Source organism: Hippocampus guttulatus, chromosome 3 (assembly GCF_054856545.1).
Source record: "Hippocampus guttulatus isolate MCC_2025c chromosome 3, RoL_Hgut_1.0, whole genome shotgun sequence".
Lineage (NCBI taxonomy): Eukaryota > Metazoa > Chordata > Actinopteri > Syngnathiformes > Syngnathidae > Hippocampus > Hippocampus guttulatus.
Genome location: NC_141263.1, coordinates 19,907,822 through 19,927,861, shown reverse-complemented (window position 1 = coordinate 19,927,861; position 20,040 = coordinate 19,907,822). Strand labels below are relative to the sequence as shown.

At 40.5% G+C, this 20,040-nt stretch overlaps 2 protein-coding genes across 4 annotated transcripts; both read right to left on the bottom strand.

The window, feature by feature from the left end:
- Nucleotides 1–289: 289 nt before the first annotated feature.
- On the bottom strand, nt 290–11,672 carry sppl2a (signal peptide peptidase like 2A). Of its 2 annotated transcripts, none has more exons than XM_086107333.1 (17): nt 11,516–11,672; nt 9,622–9,732; nt 8,987–9,169; nt 8,353–8,442; nt 8,101–8,234; nt 7,716–7,867; nt 7,543–7,639; nt 7,343–7,444; nt 6,637–6,718; nt 6,257–6,331; nt 6,121–6,177; nt 5,150–5,203; nt 3,861–3,960; nt 3,703–3,783; nt 3,340–3,551; nt 2,450–2,483; nt 290–1,653 (listed from the first exon to the last, which is right to left on the bottom strand). In XM_086107333.1, exons 1-17 carry the CDS (start codon nt 11,567–11,569, stop codon nt 1,613–1,615), a joined length of 1,659 nt encoding a protein of 552 aa, XP_085963459.1. In that variant the 5' UTR covers nt 11,570–11,672; the 3' UTR covers nt 290–1,612. The 2 variants fall into 2 exon arrangements, with proteins under 2 accessions (XP_085963459.1, XP_085963460.1); XM_086107334.1 differs by having other exon boundaries at nt 3,391–3,551.
- Nucleotides 11,673–13,071: 1,399 nt separating this feature from the next.
- ddias (DNA damage-induced apoptosis suppressor) lies at nt 13,072–16,997 on the bottom strand. Of its 2 annotated transcripts, none has more exons than XM_086107983.1 (5): nt 16,633–16,997; nt 15,814–15,975; nt 15,544–15,652; nt 15,155–15,459; nt 13,072–14,570 (listed from the first exon to the last, which is right to left on the bottom strand). In XM_086107983.1, exons 1-5 carry the CDS (start codon nt 16,800–16,802, stop codon nt 13,469–13,471), a joined length of 1,848 nt encoding a protein of 615 aa, XP_085964109.1. In that variant the 5' UTR covers nt 16,803–16,997; the 3' UTR covers nt 13,072–13,468. The 2 variants fall into 2 exon arrangements, with proteins under 2 accessions (XP_085964109.1, XP_085964110.1); XM_086107984.1 differs by lacking the exon at nt 16,633–16,997 and adding an exon at nt 16,070–16,613.
- Nucleotides 16,998–20,040: the final 3,043 nt, after the last annotated feature.

Genomic DNA, 20,040 nt, shown 5'->3' with positions numbered 1-20,040 from the left:
AACTATTCTGAGCTAAACTTGACAATAGTTTTTTTTCCTTATTTGTGTCTTTAATCCATATTTGATTTTACTTTTATTGGACTGCAAAATTATTTTAATAATAGATTAATTTGTCAATTGTTCTGCCGATCAACTGATGAACAATAAACACGTTTTAATTTCCATCTCCATATTAAAAAACAGGACACTATTTTAAATTGACAGGACAGAAAATACAAATTCTTTTGCTTGTTTGATCTATAACAGGTCAGAAAATAGGCAAAAATGATGACCACAGTTTACACAGGTAAAAGATTATTGACATTTTTATTTTGAGTCAATATTTTACATAAATAATGGATAAGTCTGCTTTCATGAAGGTAGACAGAAATCTGAGAATTCTTACTGTTGAGAGACTGACATTCCAATTAGCAGTTTCAAATTAAACAAGGTCTAAACGATGAATAGATTATCAAAAATAAGTGATCAATTTGATAATTTATTGGTACAGTAGTTGAGTAATTAATTGTTGCACCTCTATGTTGCTCGTTTTCTTTTAAGTGTTTGTAGGGTGACTTATTTTTATACTTGTATGAAAGTTAATGTAATTTAAAAAGCTGTTTGCAGGGTTAATTCGGGTTTCTTGACAGCATCTATTTCCATGACTTCTTATGGGGCGAAAATGTTTCCCAAATACAAACACAAAGGAAAGTTGTTTAGGGTGTATGGAAGATATTTACAGCAAAACACATTACAACATACATGTTAATTTAATATGAGGCAACAAACAAATCACATCATAAAAACAACTAAAGCCTGGTTCACACTGCAAGATTTTAAAATTGTCGGCAGACTTGCGAAATCTGTGACCACCGACTCATGGCCGAAAAAAAATATCACAGATATAACAGGTTTGAATGTACAGCGTGTGGTGTGCAGCTACATGGCATAGCCAACACATCACACACAAACCACATTCGTGTCAGACGGGGGAATCTCACTAGACCTCTCACTATTAAACATAACACGAGAGTAAACAAACATGGTGGACAGAGAGGAAGCAGTGGCGATAGTTTGTGGATTGTTATTAGCAAAAAAAAAGCAACAAAAAGAAAAGGCATGGAAAAGTCCATGCAGTTTGAATACACTACACATGGCAGGAATATCTGATGTGATTATCTATGGAGTCATTATGATAATAGAAGTGTCCTCACAATTGTTGGGAGGGGATGTTCGGGGTTAAAAAGGGGCTAATTATCCTTATCATATGAACCAGGCCGAACACAGAAATCCAAAGTTATCAAAAAGGAACTTGTGGCTGTTTTTTTTCCTTGGTTCTCCCAGCCTACACTCATAATTCTTGTAAAGTGCTTTCTATTATTATGTGTTCAATCATTTCCAAGGCAGGATGTGTAGGCAAAGATGTGACCGATTTTTTTTCTTCCTGAAATCATGAGAGGCACTGAAAAAGCCTTTCCAACGCTACAAAAAACTCCCACACATAATGTGCTCTGCAAAGCAGTCAAAATTAATCCATATTGATCTAAGAATCTATTGATACATCACTGTCCCTTGCTTTGTCAATTTCATAGTAAAATATACAAATAAGAAATTCCAACAGTTGACTTGGAGGTCAGCACGGTTCTGCTTCTATTGGGTGGTCACTTCTTGCCTCTGTAAAGAGAATGGAGACATTAAAATCCATGTTGTTGTTTCCACGAAACAACGAGAGTGAGGGTGACAGACAACGCATCCATCAATCTATCAAACTCCATGCCGCAACAAGCCCACCCTGGTTAATAGCATGCGGATGACAACATGAATGCTAAACAGCATAGCGAGCGAAGGGGTGAGAGGGACAAAAGCCTGTGGGCCATAAACTAATACGCAAATGCCAGTAATATGCATTGTTCCATAGTTACCCTATCTCATTGTTTCAGAAATTTAGTTTGCTTCTCCGAGAACTTTAAAAAAAACATGTACTAGGGACACCAAAAGAGTACAGTCAACGGCGAGTTAGCATGTCTGCCTAGTCGAGAAGTCTTGAGTTCAAATGTCAAGGTTTTTTTTTTGTTTTGTTTTGTTTTCACCCTGTGCTTGTGTGGGCTTCCTCCCACATCAACCGAATGTTTGAATACGAGTGTGAATGTTTGTCTGTCTGTCTGTGCCGTACCATTAGCTGGCAACTCGTGAAAGGCGTACCCAAAATTTACTGAGACAGGCTCCAGCTCACCCCTGACCCTTATGAGGACAAGCACAATAGAAATTAGATGGATGCATAGGGACACCTAGTGGTGAATTAACGACAGAAGCGCCCATAGTTAAAATTTTCTTGATCACTACACGGAGGGGGGGACGAGTTAAAATGTTCAAAGAAACTGAAAGGGGGTTAAAAGAAGCTGAAAGGGGGTTAAAAGAAGCTGGCATGACACAAAAGAAGAGCTGTTGGGAGGGATAAGGAGGAGCACACCTGGCAACAAAGGTTCTTGTGAGGAATCCAACACCTGATGAAGACAAAGTCACATCACAATGTGATCTCCTACCAGCAAAAACACAAACCTACAACTTGACACTCTCTTGCTTTCATGCACGTATGTTACACAGGCAATTTCTCATGCCCACATTCTCTCAAAGTCACCCTCACAAACACGCAGAGTCCCTCACACAGTCTCTCAAGCTCTCATACAAACCACACATGGATTTTTCAAATCTTAAGTTCTATTTATTTATTTACGTGGCAGACTCCCCACATAAAGAAAATTAGTCATTTAACAGTTTTGGTCAATTGGTCATGTGGTTTGCTTCAATAATCTCAAAACAGAAAACATCACACAAATATTTTGTTTCACCACTAATCTTGATTCACAAACAGGAAGACGAGTCGTCACTTTTCGGATGCACACCCATGGTTGCCATGGGAGGCGGGAGCCTTGCAAGATGACAGTGTCAGCAAAACAAACCAAAAATAAAAGACTTACTTTGGAAAATAATTCCTGCCAGTTCTGTGGTTTTGTATGTTTTTTTTCACTGGGAGGGATTCATAGTCAGTCAGTCAGTACGCGTGTTGCTCAGGCCACGCTGCTCAAATGGCGGCATCGTGTCAGCAACAACCACACAGCTAAATAAAGGTTATTGTTGTTTTTAAAAAACACACACACGCACGCGGTGAAATTAAAAACAATGTGGGACAACAATATGTGTGCACACCACCTCATAGAATTCACACATTGTCCAATCTCTCGCTGACTCTCTCTCTCTCTCACACACACACACACACACACACACACACACACACACACACACACACACACACTAAACTGCTAGCAACAAATTGTCACTACAGAGAGTGAAAGCACTCACATCATTGTCAACATTGAAGAATGAAGATATGTGCACCATCACTCTGTTCACCTCATAGGAAGTCCCGTTCCAGAACTGCCTGATTTCTCCCCTGCAGGCCGCCACTGTCGCAGAGGTTATCAGGGTGAAGGGCACCAGGTAGAGCAAAGCTGGCTGGCCCATCCTTGACAGCAACATCACAGCAAACGTTGTTATCATTCCCAGCAGATAGGCTACACATCAGATGGGAGAGCAAGATAAAAACAAAGACGAAAATTAGGACGACACCTTCCAGTGAGCCGAGATACTCAATCGTGTTACATAACAGTGTAGAGAGGGTGAATGTCATGAAGGCTTGAAACACGCAGGTCATTTTGGAAGTACCTATACAGCAGCTGAAGAAATAGATCTTCTTGGTGCTGTTGATCCAAACATCAAACCTGCTGCAATAAGCCACCAAAAGGCCTGATGAATCAAAAGACATCATTAAATATCAGCATGCGCGTCTAATTATGAGTAGAGATGGAAGTGGGCACACTCACCTGGCACAATGATATCTCCGTAACCCAAAATGGAAAACTGCATCCCACACAAGTTCTGAGCCCGGGCTGAGAACCACGGGACACGCATCACGACAGGAAGCTGTAATGTAATTCTTTATATTATTTAATGTACAGAGGACATTAATTTACTCTACAAAATTGCTTCCTTAAGCTGTCCTACAGATGGATGCAGTTTTGCTAATGGATGACTTCATTATCATTCTAACATATTGAAAAGAAAAAAAACAGGACAAAGTGGCCTAAACTACATCCAGTAATTCATCTTTTGTCAAAATTGAACTTAAAGTTGCGCAACACAGTTTTTACCGTGTTGTAAGGTATAATATGAGGGTTCAGACCCCCCCCCCCACACACACACACATTTCTGAATCTAACCCATAATTCATAATATTCATTATATTATGAAAACCTCATGTGCAAGAGAAAAAACAAAGACAGATTCAGCATCAGTGAAAAAAAATCCTCTAAAAAAAGTTTACTTGCAACTCTTTTTAAAAAAATGTGTGAAATGTTGACCTGTGCTATTTTTGCTAGATTTTTAACTGTTTGAGCAATCTGACTTTTTTTTTTTAACATCTAAAACAATACGGATGTAACAAGATATTGTACTTGTCACCATGGTTATAAACCACAAATTCAACAGTCATCTAAGTAACAATGTTAGTAAGATAACATTAATTACACTGTAAATAAGCCACGGAGGACAAAGGTAAAATTAACATAGTGGGCATCGCCGGAGAGAAAGGTCCGTGTTACAATGATAACACGACATGGAGCTTGCCGCATAAATGGCTGTTGGTAGTATTGCTATTCATATATGAGGCACAAAATGCTTATTTTAACTTGCAAACAGATGCAAAACTGCTTTTCTGGAGTAGTTGCCCACCCATCAAGTCGAAAGCGTGTCTGTGAGTGAGTGCCATTCATTAGCAGTCTGATACAGAGATGTGAATGACCTGATACAAATGGTGACATGACCTCCAGATTGTCACCATTTGCATGACAATCCCGCCCCTCCCCAAAGTCACATTCTATATCATAAAATCTGATTACTGTATGGTGGGATAACTTACTAGTATTGTGAAATTTAGTGATGAGTAGTGTTTGAAATATAGGACCACTATTTGTTATTATTTATAAGGGAGGCATTTGTGTTGAGGGTCTCTAACTGAGGCATGGGATTGGAGGGAAAAGGAAACAAAAATACATCATCAACAATCAACTGCACATATGCTTCATGAAGAGATTCCAAAAATGGTTAGTCTTACTGTCTCAGTGGGAGTCTCTGGTTCAGCCGGCACCTCCACAACGTTACCTCGTCTCTGTGACAGAGCCCCGCCAAACCCCAGTGCACAGTTAAGTCGCCAACAGGCAGTGCAGATGTTAATCAAGCCACACATTGACACCAAGATTAGGTTGAAGCTTGTGAGCTAAAGAGGTTCGCTAACTATCGCATGCTGCTCTTTTGTACACGATGGCTCCGCCTAACAGCTTCATGGTCAGTCATTGTGAGGGCCACAGTGACTTGTTTTGCAAACTATATACACATCGAGAAATTTATAAATATTATTTATTTTATGTCTATTTCCATGAGAAATACCAGTTCAAGTAAACGCTCCTAACTCGCAAATTTGAGTTCTGTCTCTTCCTACCTGCGCTGTGACCGGCACACCATCGTGTTTACAGTTAGCCCCTTCCACAAACTAGCCCAGATTATGGCCTTGCTAACAGGAGACATTAGTCAGTAAACTCTTTATTGACAACAAAACACAGCTACTGTATGACCATAGCAGATGCCTGAACAAAAAATAACAATAAGTCATGAAGCGCAAACACACTTTTGTATCGCTTGCTAGTCTGTCATCTCCTTCTGGTAATAAAGAATACCAGCATTGGATGTTAAATAGTTTCTTCTAATTGTACCGTACAGTATATTTATTTGATAGATGTAGTGCTAATATGCTTGGTTCAGACTGGACACGTCCCCCCCCCCCACCCCTATTCACCAGTATTATCCAGTCAAACTATTTTCTACGGGAAAGCGTGTTTTCAAAATGGAGGTGTAGCAGTAGCCTGGAACATTCAATAATAAATGTTCTACTGTACTCAATAAATCCTGTGGGATAGTAGCAACTAATGTTAAATAATTAATGTGGCAAAAGAAAAGAAATGAGGGGAGAGCCACTTGGGTACATTTTGGCCTAAAAACGTAAGAAAAAAAAATACATGGAGGCTTTACCTTCTCCTCTGATGCACCCGGGCCCAAAGCCACCTGCACCATGATGCTAACGCCATCCTGTGAAAAGATGCCAAGCAGACATCTGATGATCATGTTTCCCTCCCAAATTTGCATAATGTACATGGACATGTGATACCTTGGTGAAGAAAGGCGTGATAAAAACAAAGAAGACGTCATAAACAAGCAGAAGGGTCAGGAGAATCACGCAGATCTGTCAGTGCAAGCAAAAAAAATACATTTTAAAAAAGGAAAGCCACACAATCATAAAATCTGGGTTCGTTTAGTCCTGCTCACGATTAACAAAGGGTCAAAGGTGATGAAAACAACATCCTTGGCAGACATAGTAGAGAATAACAGGAGTGATAATAATGTGGCTCTGAGGTACAGTGTTTCCCCATAGATTCACCTATTCAGGGATTAAAACATTTCCATTTGTTGTTTTATGCTCATACAAATACGCTGTCTAATATGAAATCTATTTGCTTTGGTTTCATCTACATGCGAAAAACATTCTACCTTGAAACTGGAGAGCGAGATGGTCCTTATGAAGTTGAGGCAGAAAGCAACGCCCAGAAGATCCTGCAAGATCCAGATCCACCTTCAGAAAACACAACATGCTCTTAACACTCATTGTTAAGGGTTTTTAAAAAAAAATAAATTGGTACAGTAGAATCTCTGAATTTGAATGGCTCTTTAATTAATATTGTACAGTGTACACAGCTCCTGTGAGACTGTCGTAAATCGTGTGTGCCTTATGCTACTTCTGCAAGGGTGTTTTGTTTTTTACTATGGCCGTGTTGTAATGCATTTACTGGAACACACTACGACAAAAAGTCAGTCTGTCGAGTACAATCTGAGCATTGCAATTTATAATTATCCATTTGAGACAAATTAAGTATACTACACTGATGCTGACGTATGGCGATGGAATTGCATTTGGAAAATGTACTTTTTAATTTAATTTATAGGGAGTGAGGGGATGGAAGTGATACTGTCAAATTAGCCAGGGGCGGTTGAACAGTCTGAAAGCAAAGGGCTCAGCATCACTTGCGATGAAAAGAGTCTTCAAAAGTCTTACGAAGTCTCCAACAACACCAAGTCACTTGTTGCAAGTCACTTTAAAAAAACTCGAGGGAGGAGTTGTAAAAGTGGTAAAATGTAACAACAAAGTCATTAAGTTGGCAACCCTGACTCGCCGTTCGCTTGGTTGCATACTAAGTACCTGTCTTCATTCCTGTAGACAGCCCAGACCACAGAGATGCTTATGCACACAGAGGCCAAAATGAGGGATCTCAATGAAAAGTTGGCATTGAAAACGGTGAAGCTGAAAAGGAAAACAAGGATTAAACAAAGGAAGCCTTCCATGACAATTTCACTTGTGCCACTCAGGGCTAGAAATGTCAGATATAAAGATGCAAATACTTTCCGTGGGCGCAGCCCAATTTCTCCAACACCGCATCGATGCAACTGAAGAGTGCGGTGGCAGACGCAATGCAGAATATGGCGATCATGACATAAACTGGGGCAAAGCAAAAAGTGTGTCAAAATAATTGCAATGTTTTGATTGAAAATTGTTCCTTTCATATCCCACCTACTTAGAATATTGTAGAAGTAATACATGAGGAAGAGCATGCCAAACATGAGGCCGACAAAGATAAACACTTTGCAAGGAGAGTAGAGGGCAATGTCTCCGCTCTCTGCTTTGTTGTCTCCGTTTTCTCCTCCTGCACCCGAATTCAAACGCTCCCTGCCACAAATACATTATTATATTTACAATAATAATAATAATAAGTGTTTTGTTACATTTAAACTACATTTTTCAATATATTGTAAACTGATAATTTATGTTACAAATTATAAACAGAATCCTGAACTTATAGAAAAAAATATTCCCATTAAATCAAGGGTCCCTAACCACTGATTTGCCGATTCGCGGAGAGGGGAAAAAAATTTTCAGCTCATCTTGCACTGAACTCTGACCTCTCACAGGCTCCGCTCCAGAAGCCGCCTAAGGCAACGGTAACAATGGAGATCAGCAGCATGATGCCGATGCTGCCGTCGATCCAAGAGGAGGGCGGCGCATAAAGCCTTGCCTGCATCTCATCACCGAAAACCTGATTGAAATGTGACATCATTTAGCAAGGGTCAAATTTTTTGCTGCTCAGTGACAACAGAAAAAATTAAAAATAAAACTTGAAGGCTGAAAAACTTCTGAGGAAAGGGGGGACTGACCCGTTGAGCTTCCATGAAGTCCCTGTACCTCATGAGGGCCAGAGGAATTTGGACCTTTGAGTACTCTGAGTCATTGGCCGATGGAGGGATCTGAAATGGTAAATTGATCAGATGACATTCAATACAGCTGCGACTTTGTTGTGTCAACTCCATTTCATGTACGCTACATTGACTAAACCTGTACATGCTGAGGCTGTGAACCTCTCTGATTTACTGCAGAATGACTTCTGCATCTTGTTGGATTTGTATGCTGACGCACATACAGAGCTATTCCAAAATGGAATTTCCCAAAAGTAGCAAGATTACGAGTTCATCAAGATGTTGGGGAAAATATGCCTGAAAGTTCACATCACATCACCTTTCTGTGGATTTTGGATTTTATTGTTTTTTTTTTTTAAGGGGGGGGGGGGCAATCCTCCTCTTTGTTTTTGCGTTTGCGCTGAGATCGAAGGCTTGTACAATACTTATATCGTGCTTTGGCACCCTCATGTGGAAGATTGGTGCCAAGGAACAATGTTGAAGTGATTGAGGAGATTCATGGAGGACTTTGCTGCTTTTTTTTTTTTTTTTTTGCGGCATTAATAGAAAGACAATTATAAACCTTCAGAGATGGGCTCTAAAACAAACAAATTACCAGGGTTATGTTGGATGCAATGAGCAATGTTGTGGCACCGAGGGACTGAGCAACCAGAGCCTTTTGACTGAAAGTACAGTCCCCCCTCATCACCACCACCGCGTTCCCCTTCACCACCTCTGGACTGACACCCGAGGGATCACACAGCATTGTGGATGTCAAGTTCACTACTGGGTATGGCACCTAAAACGACACAAGACAAAAATATGACATCATCACCTCACCTGCACAATCTAATAAGATAACATGGGAGGATTCTGAAAGAAAATATTAGCTTGGCATCACAGAATGGTACACAAACAATATTTAATGTTGCTCTTGTAGTTTTTTTTTAACCACACTGCATCATACTGGCGTGTATAATTTTGCTCTCCTAATGAAGCAGAACCAATAAGAGCATTTAACAAATGACATTCATCCATCAATCCATTTTCTATCTTGGTTGTCCTCATTGGGGCCAGGGCTAAAATGGAGCCTATTCCAGCAGACTAGTCCAAAGTGTCACAGGCCAAAATGTTCTTTTTCCGATCTCTTTTGTGTATCACTGAGATGAACATTAAATATGAGGTGTGCTCCAAATAAAACATATTTATTATTATTTGAGTAAGGATACTTTTTAAAGGCGACAAGCTTACAGTAGCATCAAGGCTTTCCGGGAGGGGGGTCCATGAGTGATTGTAAAGGATGCAAAATTCCTGTTCTGTGCTTGCGCTTGCAATGTGCAGGATAGCCTCTTGGCAATTTATCTGTGGGAGGGTGCAGAATGAGTATCCGTTTCACACAAAAATCACTATTCAAAGTACGTTATGAACAGTTCAATTGCATTTCATCCAAATGACAACTTGTTAGACATTGTTGTGGCCATGTGTAACAATATTGTGGCAAACACCAAAAGTTGTAATTCTGTGTCATTCCTTGAGAGAAAGAGCGAATTGACATAGCAAACACCACCAGCACGATAACTTTTCAGGAATAAAACCTATGACTCGTTTCTGATCAACACTTGGGCCTACTACTCTGCGATATTTTAACATTGGTCATGATGGTCGTACTTGGAGAACCAAATGTTGTTTGAGGTTGTACAATTTGTACTTGGTGTAAAGATTTGCGAACCACTGCTTTTGATCAGTCAGGTCAAGAGCTCCACATCATTTTAGGTGGACCGTGAAAGCATGAACAAAACTTCCTTGATTTTTGTTTCAAAACCTAGTTCCATTAGTCTTATCATAAAAAAAGGATCATGATAAAATGCAGCTGCAATTATGTAATGGTAGGACCAAGATCTATAGATTATATTGATGATAATTCTGTTATTGATTTGTTTTAAATATCTGTAAATTTACAGTACCTGTTTTCACAAGACATGCAGTATTCTTTCCTTGAACCAAACCCAAAACTTAGAACCAAGGTGCAGTGAGATGAAAAAGTATGTGTCCCTTCTAAATTGTTTTTTTTTCTTTTTTGCAGTTTTAAGATCACCGAACACATTTAAAGGTCAGACAAAGATAACCTATCTAAACATAAAACAGGATTTAAATGGAGATTTAATTTATTTTACGGAGGAAAAAATAACTATTCAATGCTACCTGACCTGTGTGGAAAAAATATGTCCCTCTTGTTAAAACCATAATTTTGTTGTGAATCACTTTTTCCAGTTCAGTTTCACTGGCCACACCCGAGCTTGCTAACATTCATACCTGTTCAATTAAGAAATCACCTAAATAAAACCTGTCTGACAAATAAGGTCAGTCAAAATATTTTTTTAAAAGCTGCAACAAAATACCACGAGCCAAAAGATTCAAGAACAGATGAGAAATAAAGTAATTGACAACTAATAGCCTGTAAATGTTTACAAAGTAATTAATTAAGCTTTCAGGACTCCCAACAAATCATAGCGAGGGTCTCTCTGGGGTGAAGTTGGGGGAGTGATGTATGCCACCCATAATTTGGGGCGTGCTTTCATAATTACAACCCTTGCAATTATGCATATATGTGATTCGACGACCTTTGTGCAACCATCAGTACGATGTACACCGTGAGGAAAACAAGTTTGATACTCTTGCTTTCGATTGAATGCAGACGTATGGTTCAGTTTACTGAGAAGCCTCTTTGCCAACGAGTCATGAAACAGACTAAAGTTTAATTGTCGACATGAATAAGGTGACACAATCACCCCCCCCACACACACACACACAAAAACCAGTTTCCCCCCCCCCCCCAAATATATTTTACCATTAAAAAAATCTCATTGTATTCACACATGCGCAATGAGGGTCAAGTAAAGAGAAAACAAAACTTGTCAGTAGTCTTTCTTCCCCTGCTTGACAATAAAGCATATATAACACCGTTCTAATTAATGTACAGTATGTACTTAACATAAATATCATAATGTGGGCCGTTTATCGCGTCTTCTTTAACGTTCCATGTACAACGCCTTCAATCACCGCCCGACTGTGATTTGACATAATTATGGAAGTGGTCATCAAATCCATTCGGCCCCCGCTTTTTTGTTCCCTCTCCCACACATACCTGCGAGGTCAGAAAGGTAACCGTCATGAAAACAAATATGACTGCTGTATCCATCTCTTCGACTGTAGAGTTCTCACATTGACAACTTTGTGAGGCTAGCGTCGTACCCTCGTATCGACGTTCGCTACGTTTCGCAGTCGCGAGCTATATGGCTACTTCCGCTATCGGTCGGGTGGCACGTGACTCGTCTGGCCAATTATTTGCCTGTCAGGACAACAACGACACAAGTAGCCCCCATAAGGACCATCGTGAAGAGTTGATGTTTTTCCAACGAATTCCTAATGCGAGAAGTCAACATTGACTGTCCCGTTGTGCACTTTCTAACAGTGCTTCCAGATGAATCACTTGTTCTTCTTTTTTTGGACACTAGTATTTGTGCTTGTCAGTTGCCACCTTTGACCAGGACCTGTTTTCCACATCTTCATATACGTATCCAAATGCAACCATGTGTTTTATCATCTTTGCAAACCCAATTCCAATGAAGTTGGGACGTTGTGTTGAGCATTCTTTCCCATTCTAATGTAGAGCGTCAGCTGTTCAACAGTGTGAAGTCTCTGCTGTCATATTTTTACGCTTCATAATGTGCCACACATTTTCAATGGGAGACAGGTCTGGACTGCAGGCGGATCAGTCTAGTACCCGGACTATTATACTACGAAGCTACTCTGTTGGAACACGTGTAGAATGTGGTTTGGCGATGACTTGCTTAAATAAGCAGGGGCATCCATGAAAAAGATGCTGCTTGGATGACAGCACGTTTCTCCAAATCCTCTTTGTACCGTTCACCATTAATGGTGCCTTTTGCCATGTTTTATCTTGCACTTAAGGATGCAGCGCCGAACTGTATTTACTGACATTGGTTTTCTGAAGTATTCCCGAGCCGATGTGGTGATATCCTTTACACATTTATGGTGTTTTTTTAATTTTTATACAGTTCCACCTGAAGCATCGAAGGTCATGGATATTCAATGTTGGTTTTCGGCCTTGCCGCTTACATGCAGTTATTTCTCCGGATTCTCCGATTTTTTTGATATTATGGACAGGAGATGAAATCCCTAAATTCCTAGCAATTAAACGTTGAGGATCATTGTCCTTAAACTGAGTATTTTCTCATGCAGTTGTTCACAAAGAGGTGATCCATGCCCCATCTTTGCTTGTGAATGACTCAGCAATTTAGGGAATCTCCTTTTATCGTGAATCATGGCACCGCCCTGTTCCCAGTTAGCAGGTTAACCTGTGGGTTGTTCCTAACAGGTGTATGATGAGCATTCCTCTTTTTAGCCACCTGTCCCAGCTTTTTTTGGAACGTCTTGCAGCCATAAAATTAAAATTTAATGATTTACTAAAAACAAAAAAGTGTATCGGTTTGAACATGCAATATCTTGTCATTGTCGTGTATTCGATTAAATGTAGGTAGAAAATGATTTGCAAATCATTGTATTCTGTTTTTATTTATGTTTAACACAACATCCTAAAGTCATTGGAATTGGGTTTGTACGTGAGGGTGATAATTTCAATTTAAAACACTAACAGCACCAACAAGTAAGACGCCTGTGTGGTTTCATACATTTATTTAATCTCTTCTGTTAAATTGCAATCATACAGGTTGCGAAACCCGCTGAAAAGAAACTGCTGCGGGAGAGTTTTACAAATAGAGGCAAAATGAACATCATCCTCTCTCTGGCTCTCCCTCTCTCTCTTTCACACACACACCACACACACACAGACACACTCTCTGAGTGAGCAGTTTCACTACCTTAAAAAAAACATGTCTACGCTGTATAGATCGAAAAGTGCACTGTGCATATAAATAAATACATCCATCTTCTCTAGCAGTGATTCCCAAACAGTATGCCGGGGCAAATTACTGTGCTGTGGGAAATTACCAAATTTCATTTACTTGTAATTGGTCAGCTCCATCATTTAAATAAAAGCAAGAGTGGACATAGGTTTTCAGACGGAGTCCGAGAAGAGATCTCTGGACCAATCATATGTTTGGTCTTTAAACAAGGAACCATGAGCTGCCATCTCATTGATTGTGTGATCCAACTGTGTGTTTCTATCCCATACTGCTGCATCATGGTGCTTTGGTTGCGCTGGATCTGATGGCGGATTTTCCTGAGAGCGACAATTTTCCACTTTGAGTTCAGCAGGAGTGGGCAGGACAATGACAAAGTTGTCCTCTGATTGGCTCTGAGGTGCATCACATTCACTTGCCAGCTTCCTGTTCAGAATCCCTCCCAGGATCGCAAGACTGTGCTTCCCGGATCGTCTTTTTGAAAAGTTTTTATGTCTAGTGGATGACAAAGGATATGAGGAGGAGGAGGAAGGACGCATTCTAACAATGGGAGTAGACTGAGATGATGGGATAAAGTCGAGACGTTGCGGATAATCCCGGTGGGTTGTCATGCCTCGAGAAGGTGTGTTATGAGCGGTGGCTCCTTTGACACAGTTTTGATGTCTCGGAGGCTGCACGTCTTCCTCGCGTGGATCCACTGAACTTAAACCAAACAGGTCCAGAGAACAATTGTAGATTTCTTCACCGTCTTCATTCAGAACACGAGTGTTAGCAACGTCCGCTGAAATCCGGGATTTACTTCCTGGCGGCTTTGTGTTATTGGTACATGTAGAAATGGATTCATTGGGCAAGTTTTTGTCTCTTATCATGGAGAAATATTTGTCTTCCTCATTCAAAAACGCTGTCAGACTCTCCGAAAAAGGCAAATCCTCCCACACTAATGAACACGACACCGGTGAATCATTCTGTTGTCTGGAGGCCTGACTCTCAGAGGCCAGTGGATAATTCACACGTGAAGGCTTGGGGGGCGTCACATGGTTCAAAATGGAGGAGTTGGCATTTTCGGCAGGCCAGCATAGAGAAAATGGCGGGGTGTCAAAAAAAGTGCTCCGTTCTTTTTCTTTGCCAGTTGATTGGCTGTCATCGCATGTGCAGCAGTCTTCCTCTTCTTCTTCCTGCTCGGCAGATGAAGTAACAAGTCCCAGTGATTGTTGCCATGGCGGCGTGGGAGTTAAGCTGCCATCGTGGTGCTGCGACCTGTGAGGCAGAACAAATGTGACTGGAGGTGACACTTCCATTTGCACGAGGCACCCGCGCTGGCTTTACCGCGCGCAAATCATCGTCGCTGAGGGGAAACGGAATGTCGTTCCGGGCTGAAAGTTTAGAGCGGTGTCAACTGTATGAGAGCATATGATGAAGACTCATGAGATTGTGCCGGTGGTAATATTCGGGCCAGAGAACAGATGCACTGTCGCATCAGACTTTAATCCAGCTCACTGAGAATTTACATTATCAAGAAGACTAATATTTCTTGCTTTAATACTGCATTCTTCTAATATTGGTTAATTAAAATATAATTATTCATTCATTTCTTTTAATTGATTTATGTAATTAAGTACTGAGTTATTGACTTGATGAATATAATGAAAACATTGTTCAACAATTTTACATTTAATAATTTTGTAACAGGTCATGGTCTGAATTCAATCACACTGTTTGTGCAAATAAAAGCCTGCCTCGTAATATACGACGACAACTCTCAAGACATTGCTTCCAATCTACTGTTCAATCACTATTTGCCTAAATGCTGCAGCTATATTCTTATAAAACACACACATTACCTTTGCAGGGCGTGGGAAAAAAGACGGGACAGAGTGATGTTATTGAAGCTGCCGACAGCAGAATCTTGAGGAATCTGTAGTAGCGGTGTTGTCAGGATCCCGCAGGTCTTGTTTGGATCAACAGACTCTCGCTGATGTTCTTCTGCTTTCTGAAGGAGTCGATAGTACCTAAGGACAGAGTGGCCTTCCAGGCCTGCGAATTTAGGGAAAATCAGCTGGGTGGCAGTAAACTGTGCCATGTCCTTGTGATCAAAGGCATCCGGATTATGATCTTTTGACCATGGGCAACTTTTTGAATCTGTCACCTGCAGAGCACACAGAGCGCCGGGGTCACAAACATACTGCAATTACATGACAGGCATTGTTTTAATACAAGACTTCCAACACACCTTTATTCCAAAAACAAGATTTCTGCCAACAAAACAGTCCTCGACGGCCCTTGCCAACACTTTGGATCTGGTTGATGCTTCAAATGGTCCATCCGACTTCTCCAATACCCTGTCAAAGCACAAATGAATGCCAGACTGATCAATACACTTGTATGGTAGTTGAGACTGTTAAAATGATCCTTCAAACATTGTCTGAACAGATAAATGTTCACTATATTTGCAGAAGTTGTTTAATCCTCTTCGACCGCAGCCTGAAGGATGCCCTCTCACCTTTGAAATTGAGTTGCGGGAATGCCAAAGAATGGGTTCAGGCAGCTGCCAAACACCGTAACTCCAAATATACTGGTGTCCCTGGTCACCAATAGTGAAAGACGATATCTGTACTCCAGATGATCTCTGACACAGCTGTAGGCACACTTGGAACAACTGGATCTTTGGTAGAATCACAAAAATGGGGAAACGTGAATAGAGGTACAAAATGGTCAACAAATTCATTAGCTCATTAAATTGACCGCAGGTGTCAAACCTAAGACAAGTCGCAGTACAGGACAAAATGGCAGCCTCCTGAGATGATTTTAACATGTGGAAATTTCTCCTTAATTGGGGCACATAGAACAAACCTGTATCATTGTTTTAAAAAAACGTTTTTGTCCAACCCTGCCATTAGTACAGTGCAGCTCAGTTTCTAGCTCGAGACATTTGGCAGAACATCACATGAACGAGAATATCAATATAGACTGTGTGTGTGTGTTGTGGGAGCACTGTACAAACACAACTTCTAAAAGCTTTTAACAAGCTTTTCAGTTAAAGCCAGAGCAATAACAAATAACATTGGTGTTTTGACAGAATGTAATAAATACTACGGTGACTTTAAAGCTCCTTGTTATTGTATTTGTTTAAAAATGTCAAGTGTTGATATCTCAATTTAAACGTCATTAAATGTGTTCCTATTAACTTAATTGTATGAGCCTGGTATCACTATACCGTTTTTGTTTGTTTGTTTGTTTAACAATTTAGAATGTCAATTTACGGTTAGGACTCACTCCTCTCAAGAGCAATCATGGTTAGTGTTGGTTTTGATACTTTTACCTCGTCGTGTCGTGCGACTCCACGTCCATTCTGCAAAAGCAGTTTTTACAGCATGGATAAAACACGCAGGGATCTTGTAGGGACAGCACGGTACAGTCCACCAGAGCTCGTTGAACAGACATTTTGTCCGCCAGCGGTTGAAGTTTACTGCAGAGTGGAGGAGAGAGCATCGGCTAGTAGCTAACATGCTGACGTCTTAGGGCGAACTCTCTAAACATTACGCTTTTCGGCAAGTTCACCACTGCCACGTATTATTTATATAGCCGCAGCCAAAAACGGGACGAACAATTGAAAATAAACTTGGCTAAAACTAACACAGTTTCGAAAATGTCAACCAATCATTTTCGTTTCTTTAAGTTTTCTTCTTCGCGTTCTCTGCGCATGCGGATGCCGGAGGTGTTTGCTCTCCTTTTGCCCCCTAATGGATTCTATCGGTGACGCACTAGTCCACTGTTAGATGTGCTCTGTATATTCTTCTAAATTACAATGTCTGTTGTCCTTTTTCTGTCGATTATTACAATCACCGACCACCCTTCTATCCATTTTCTAATCTGCTTATCCTCACGAGGGTCGTGGGCGTGCTGGAGCCTATTCCAGCTGTCTTCGGGTAGTAGGGAGGGTACACCCTGAACTTGTCAGGGTCACCAGGGAATGTGTGTGTGTGTGTGCGTGTGTGCGTGTGTGCATGTGCATAGGCATGCTTGTGGGGATATATATCTGTGTATGATGGGGGAGGGGTCATGTTTTTATGTTGTAATTGTGAAGTTTTAATTGCATAGCACTTTGGGTTGCATTTTTAGGTTTGAAAAGTGCTATATAAATAAAGTTTGATTGTAATAGTTACTTCTGATTAATTCATGAATAATAATAATATTAAAAATAAGGCGTAATTATTTTATTAAAATAAACAATTTGACATATCACTGCTGTTGGGTGGAATCATTGCATCTCCAAAAACATTACTTATCTGGAAACCCTAGTTGTTGAAAATTGTTGCATAAGAGGATATTAAAAATTGAATTATCTTCAAGCTATTTGGGCCTCTTATGGCTGTGGGATTTAACATGAGTCATTGTCATTATTTTAGCCCTATTCGGATACTAATGGCTACATTATTATCTTGTTTGTTTCAGATGGCAACTGCACAGACAACGCAGTGAAAAACACTGCTCCACATAATGATGATTTTTTTTTCTCCAAAACATGTCATCTTTACATTTGAAGAGCTTGTTTGTCAGGCTCCGCTCTCTTGTCAGCACTCCCTATCTCTCACTCCATTATTCATGCTGTACCTCTTGATCCTTTACTTCCGCCCGAGTGGTACTGCTAATGCAACATGAACCCAAAGATTAGGCGATGTGATGTCACACATGCCCCACCTCAATACCAATTAGCTAATGGCCTGTCCGTTGGCTCGGCCCCAGATGCTATCCGACCATCATCGATACAGCCATTTCATGTGAATTTGTCATAAAATAAGTGCTGATAAGAAGAAAAAAAGTGCCCAAGGATGAACTAATCATTAGGTACACACAGACAATTGCAACCTTCTCATAAAAACGGAGTAATAAAGTTTTCTTTCATTTAAAGAAATTATTATTGTCTTAGTCTTAATTTACACGCTGAAAAAAAACATCAAAATGCTCAATCTATCATGATCCCTTTGACTATCCCACCTCCCTTCCCCATGCAATGGACGATTTCATTTCTTATTTATGGCGTAAATAAATCCATCAATTCATCCATTTTCTAATCCACTTATCCTCACAAGGGCCTAGTTTAGGCATGCCGGAGCCTATCCCAGCTGACCTCGAGCAGTAGGTACACCGTGAACTGGTTGCCAGCCAATCGCAGGGCGAGACATACAGTACAACTATTAGTGCTCACAATCACACCTAGGGACAATTTAGTGTTCCATTAATTTGCCACGCATGCTTTTGGAATGTGGGAGGAAACCAGAGTACCTGGAGAAAACCCATGAGGATAACATGCAAATGTGCAGTTTTAAGTGAAAAAGTACAATACACATTATTATTGATAATAAATTATTTAGTTATGTATTAGATGGTCACCGCGAACCCTTGTGAGGAGAAAGCAGTTCAGAAAATGGATGGATGTATTATATCGTCATGAAAGAATTATGGAAAACGTATTATTAGAAAAAAATGTATTTGTACAAACAAAGGCAGCACCCTAATAAATACTTTATTCCTTGATTGATGCTGGTAAATCTCTTCAGTTGAGTAAATAAACACCTCTGGCCGTTTTGTCCATGTATGCGACAAATAAAAATGGAGTATAAGCAGAGTTATGCCATCAGATCATTTCTAACTATCATCTCATTTGATATTTTCAGTGATGTACTGTGCAGAATACCCTTTCTAATGAGAATGTTTAAATGTAGCATGTGAAAATGAGTGCCACCGCTTGAAAATGGCCCTTAAGGGAACAATTAAAAGAATGATAGTGTTATTGCCCTGCGGAGCTTTTTGGGTGAGTGAGAAAATGGAATCAACAGTATTCCAGCCTAATGGGCAAACGCGATGTAATGTGTATGATGACTGTGCCTGAGTCAGTGCGTACATCAGGAGAAGCAGGATGAAGATGTGATGCAAGACAAGATGTGAATGGCGGCGCTGCTCAAGTGCACTTAGAGGTTTCTTTTTTTTATATAAACACAGAATGTTTGAAGATTATTGCTGAAAGCGTGTGCAAAGACTGAGAAAACTATGTAGTAGTAATTTGTGGAAATAAAAGACCCTACACTAGGAGGCGGGTGCCCGTACGGCTTGCGTAAAAATGGGCGCATCTTCATTTTGGTGCTGGCGCGTTAGCGGCCGTGCTGCGGCTCTCTGGCCGTTTCGGCACACGGAGCCGCCTGGCCTGATAATGTGGTCACAGAAATTAGATTGCGTGTGGCGTAAACACATCTTAATTTCTGTTCAGTGACTAGTCTAGTTTAGTGATGCAGGTAATCACCCCCCACCCCCACACACTGTTACTGCCTCCTTATGCAAACATATCTATCGAACTGCGATACAAAGTAACCCTTTCCATCTGCATGAGCACATCATGTCCCTTCTTTCATGACCTTTTGCGAAACCACAATAGATGCTACAAGCGCCCTGCGTATCATGACAAGACGAACAGAACAGCTCAAACAGTATCAAATTTGGTAATTTGACACATCTTCTATTCAAAGGGAGGTGTGCTCACAAGATAATACATGTTTTGGGTCAGCGTGTTCCTTGACCATCTACCGTGAAAGCAACCAGGGAAATTAATCCAGCTAGACACATCCGGTGATAGCGCCCATTCATGCAACAAGATTATCGAATGATAGTCGCGGTGGTGTTCTTTGGTTTGATTTTTTTGACTGTTTGTGGATGCAGCTAGACTGCAACAATA

Bases quoted from the DNA above. Each gene is read 5' to 3' on its own strand.
- sppl2a (XM_086107333.1), bottom strand. From the start codon at position 11,569: ATGGATACAGCAGTCATATTTGTTTTCATGACGGTTACCTTTCTGACC. The intron at 6,178-6,256 runs GTATCACATGTC...ATCTTTTCACAG, and splicing joins TCACGCCTTTCTTCACCAAG to GATGGCGTTAGCATCATGGT. The intron at 3,552-3,702 runs GTACTTCCAAAA...TCTGATGTGTAG, and splicing joins TTTCTTCAGCTGCTGTATAG to CCTATCTGCTGGGAATGATA.
- ddias (XM_086107983.1), bottom strand. From the start codon at position 16,802: ATGCTCTCTCCTCCACTCTGCAGTAAACTTCAACCGCTGGCGGACAAA. The intron at 15,976-16,632 runs GTAAAAGTATCA...ATTCTACCAAAG, and splicing joins GAGTCGCACGACACGACGAG to ATCCAGTTGTTCCAAGTGTG. The intron at 14,571-15,154 runs GTAATGTGTGTG...TCTGCCTCACAG, and splicing joins TTTTCCCACGCCCTGCAAAG to GTCGCAGCACCACGATGGCA.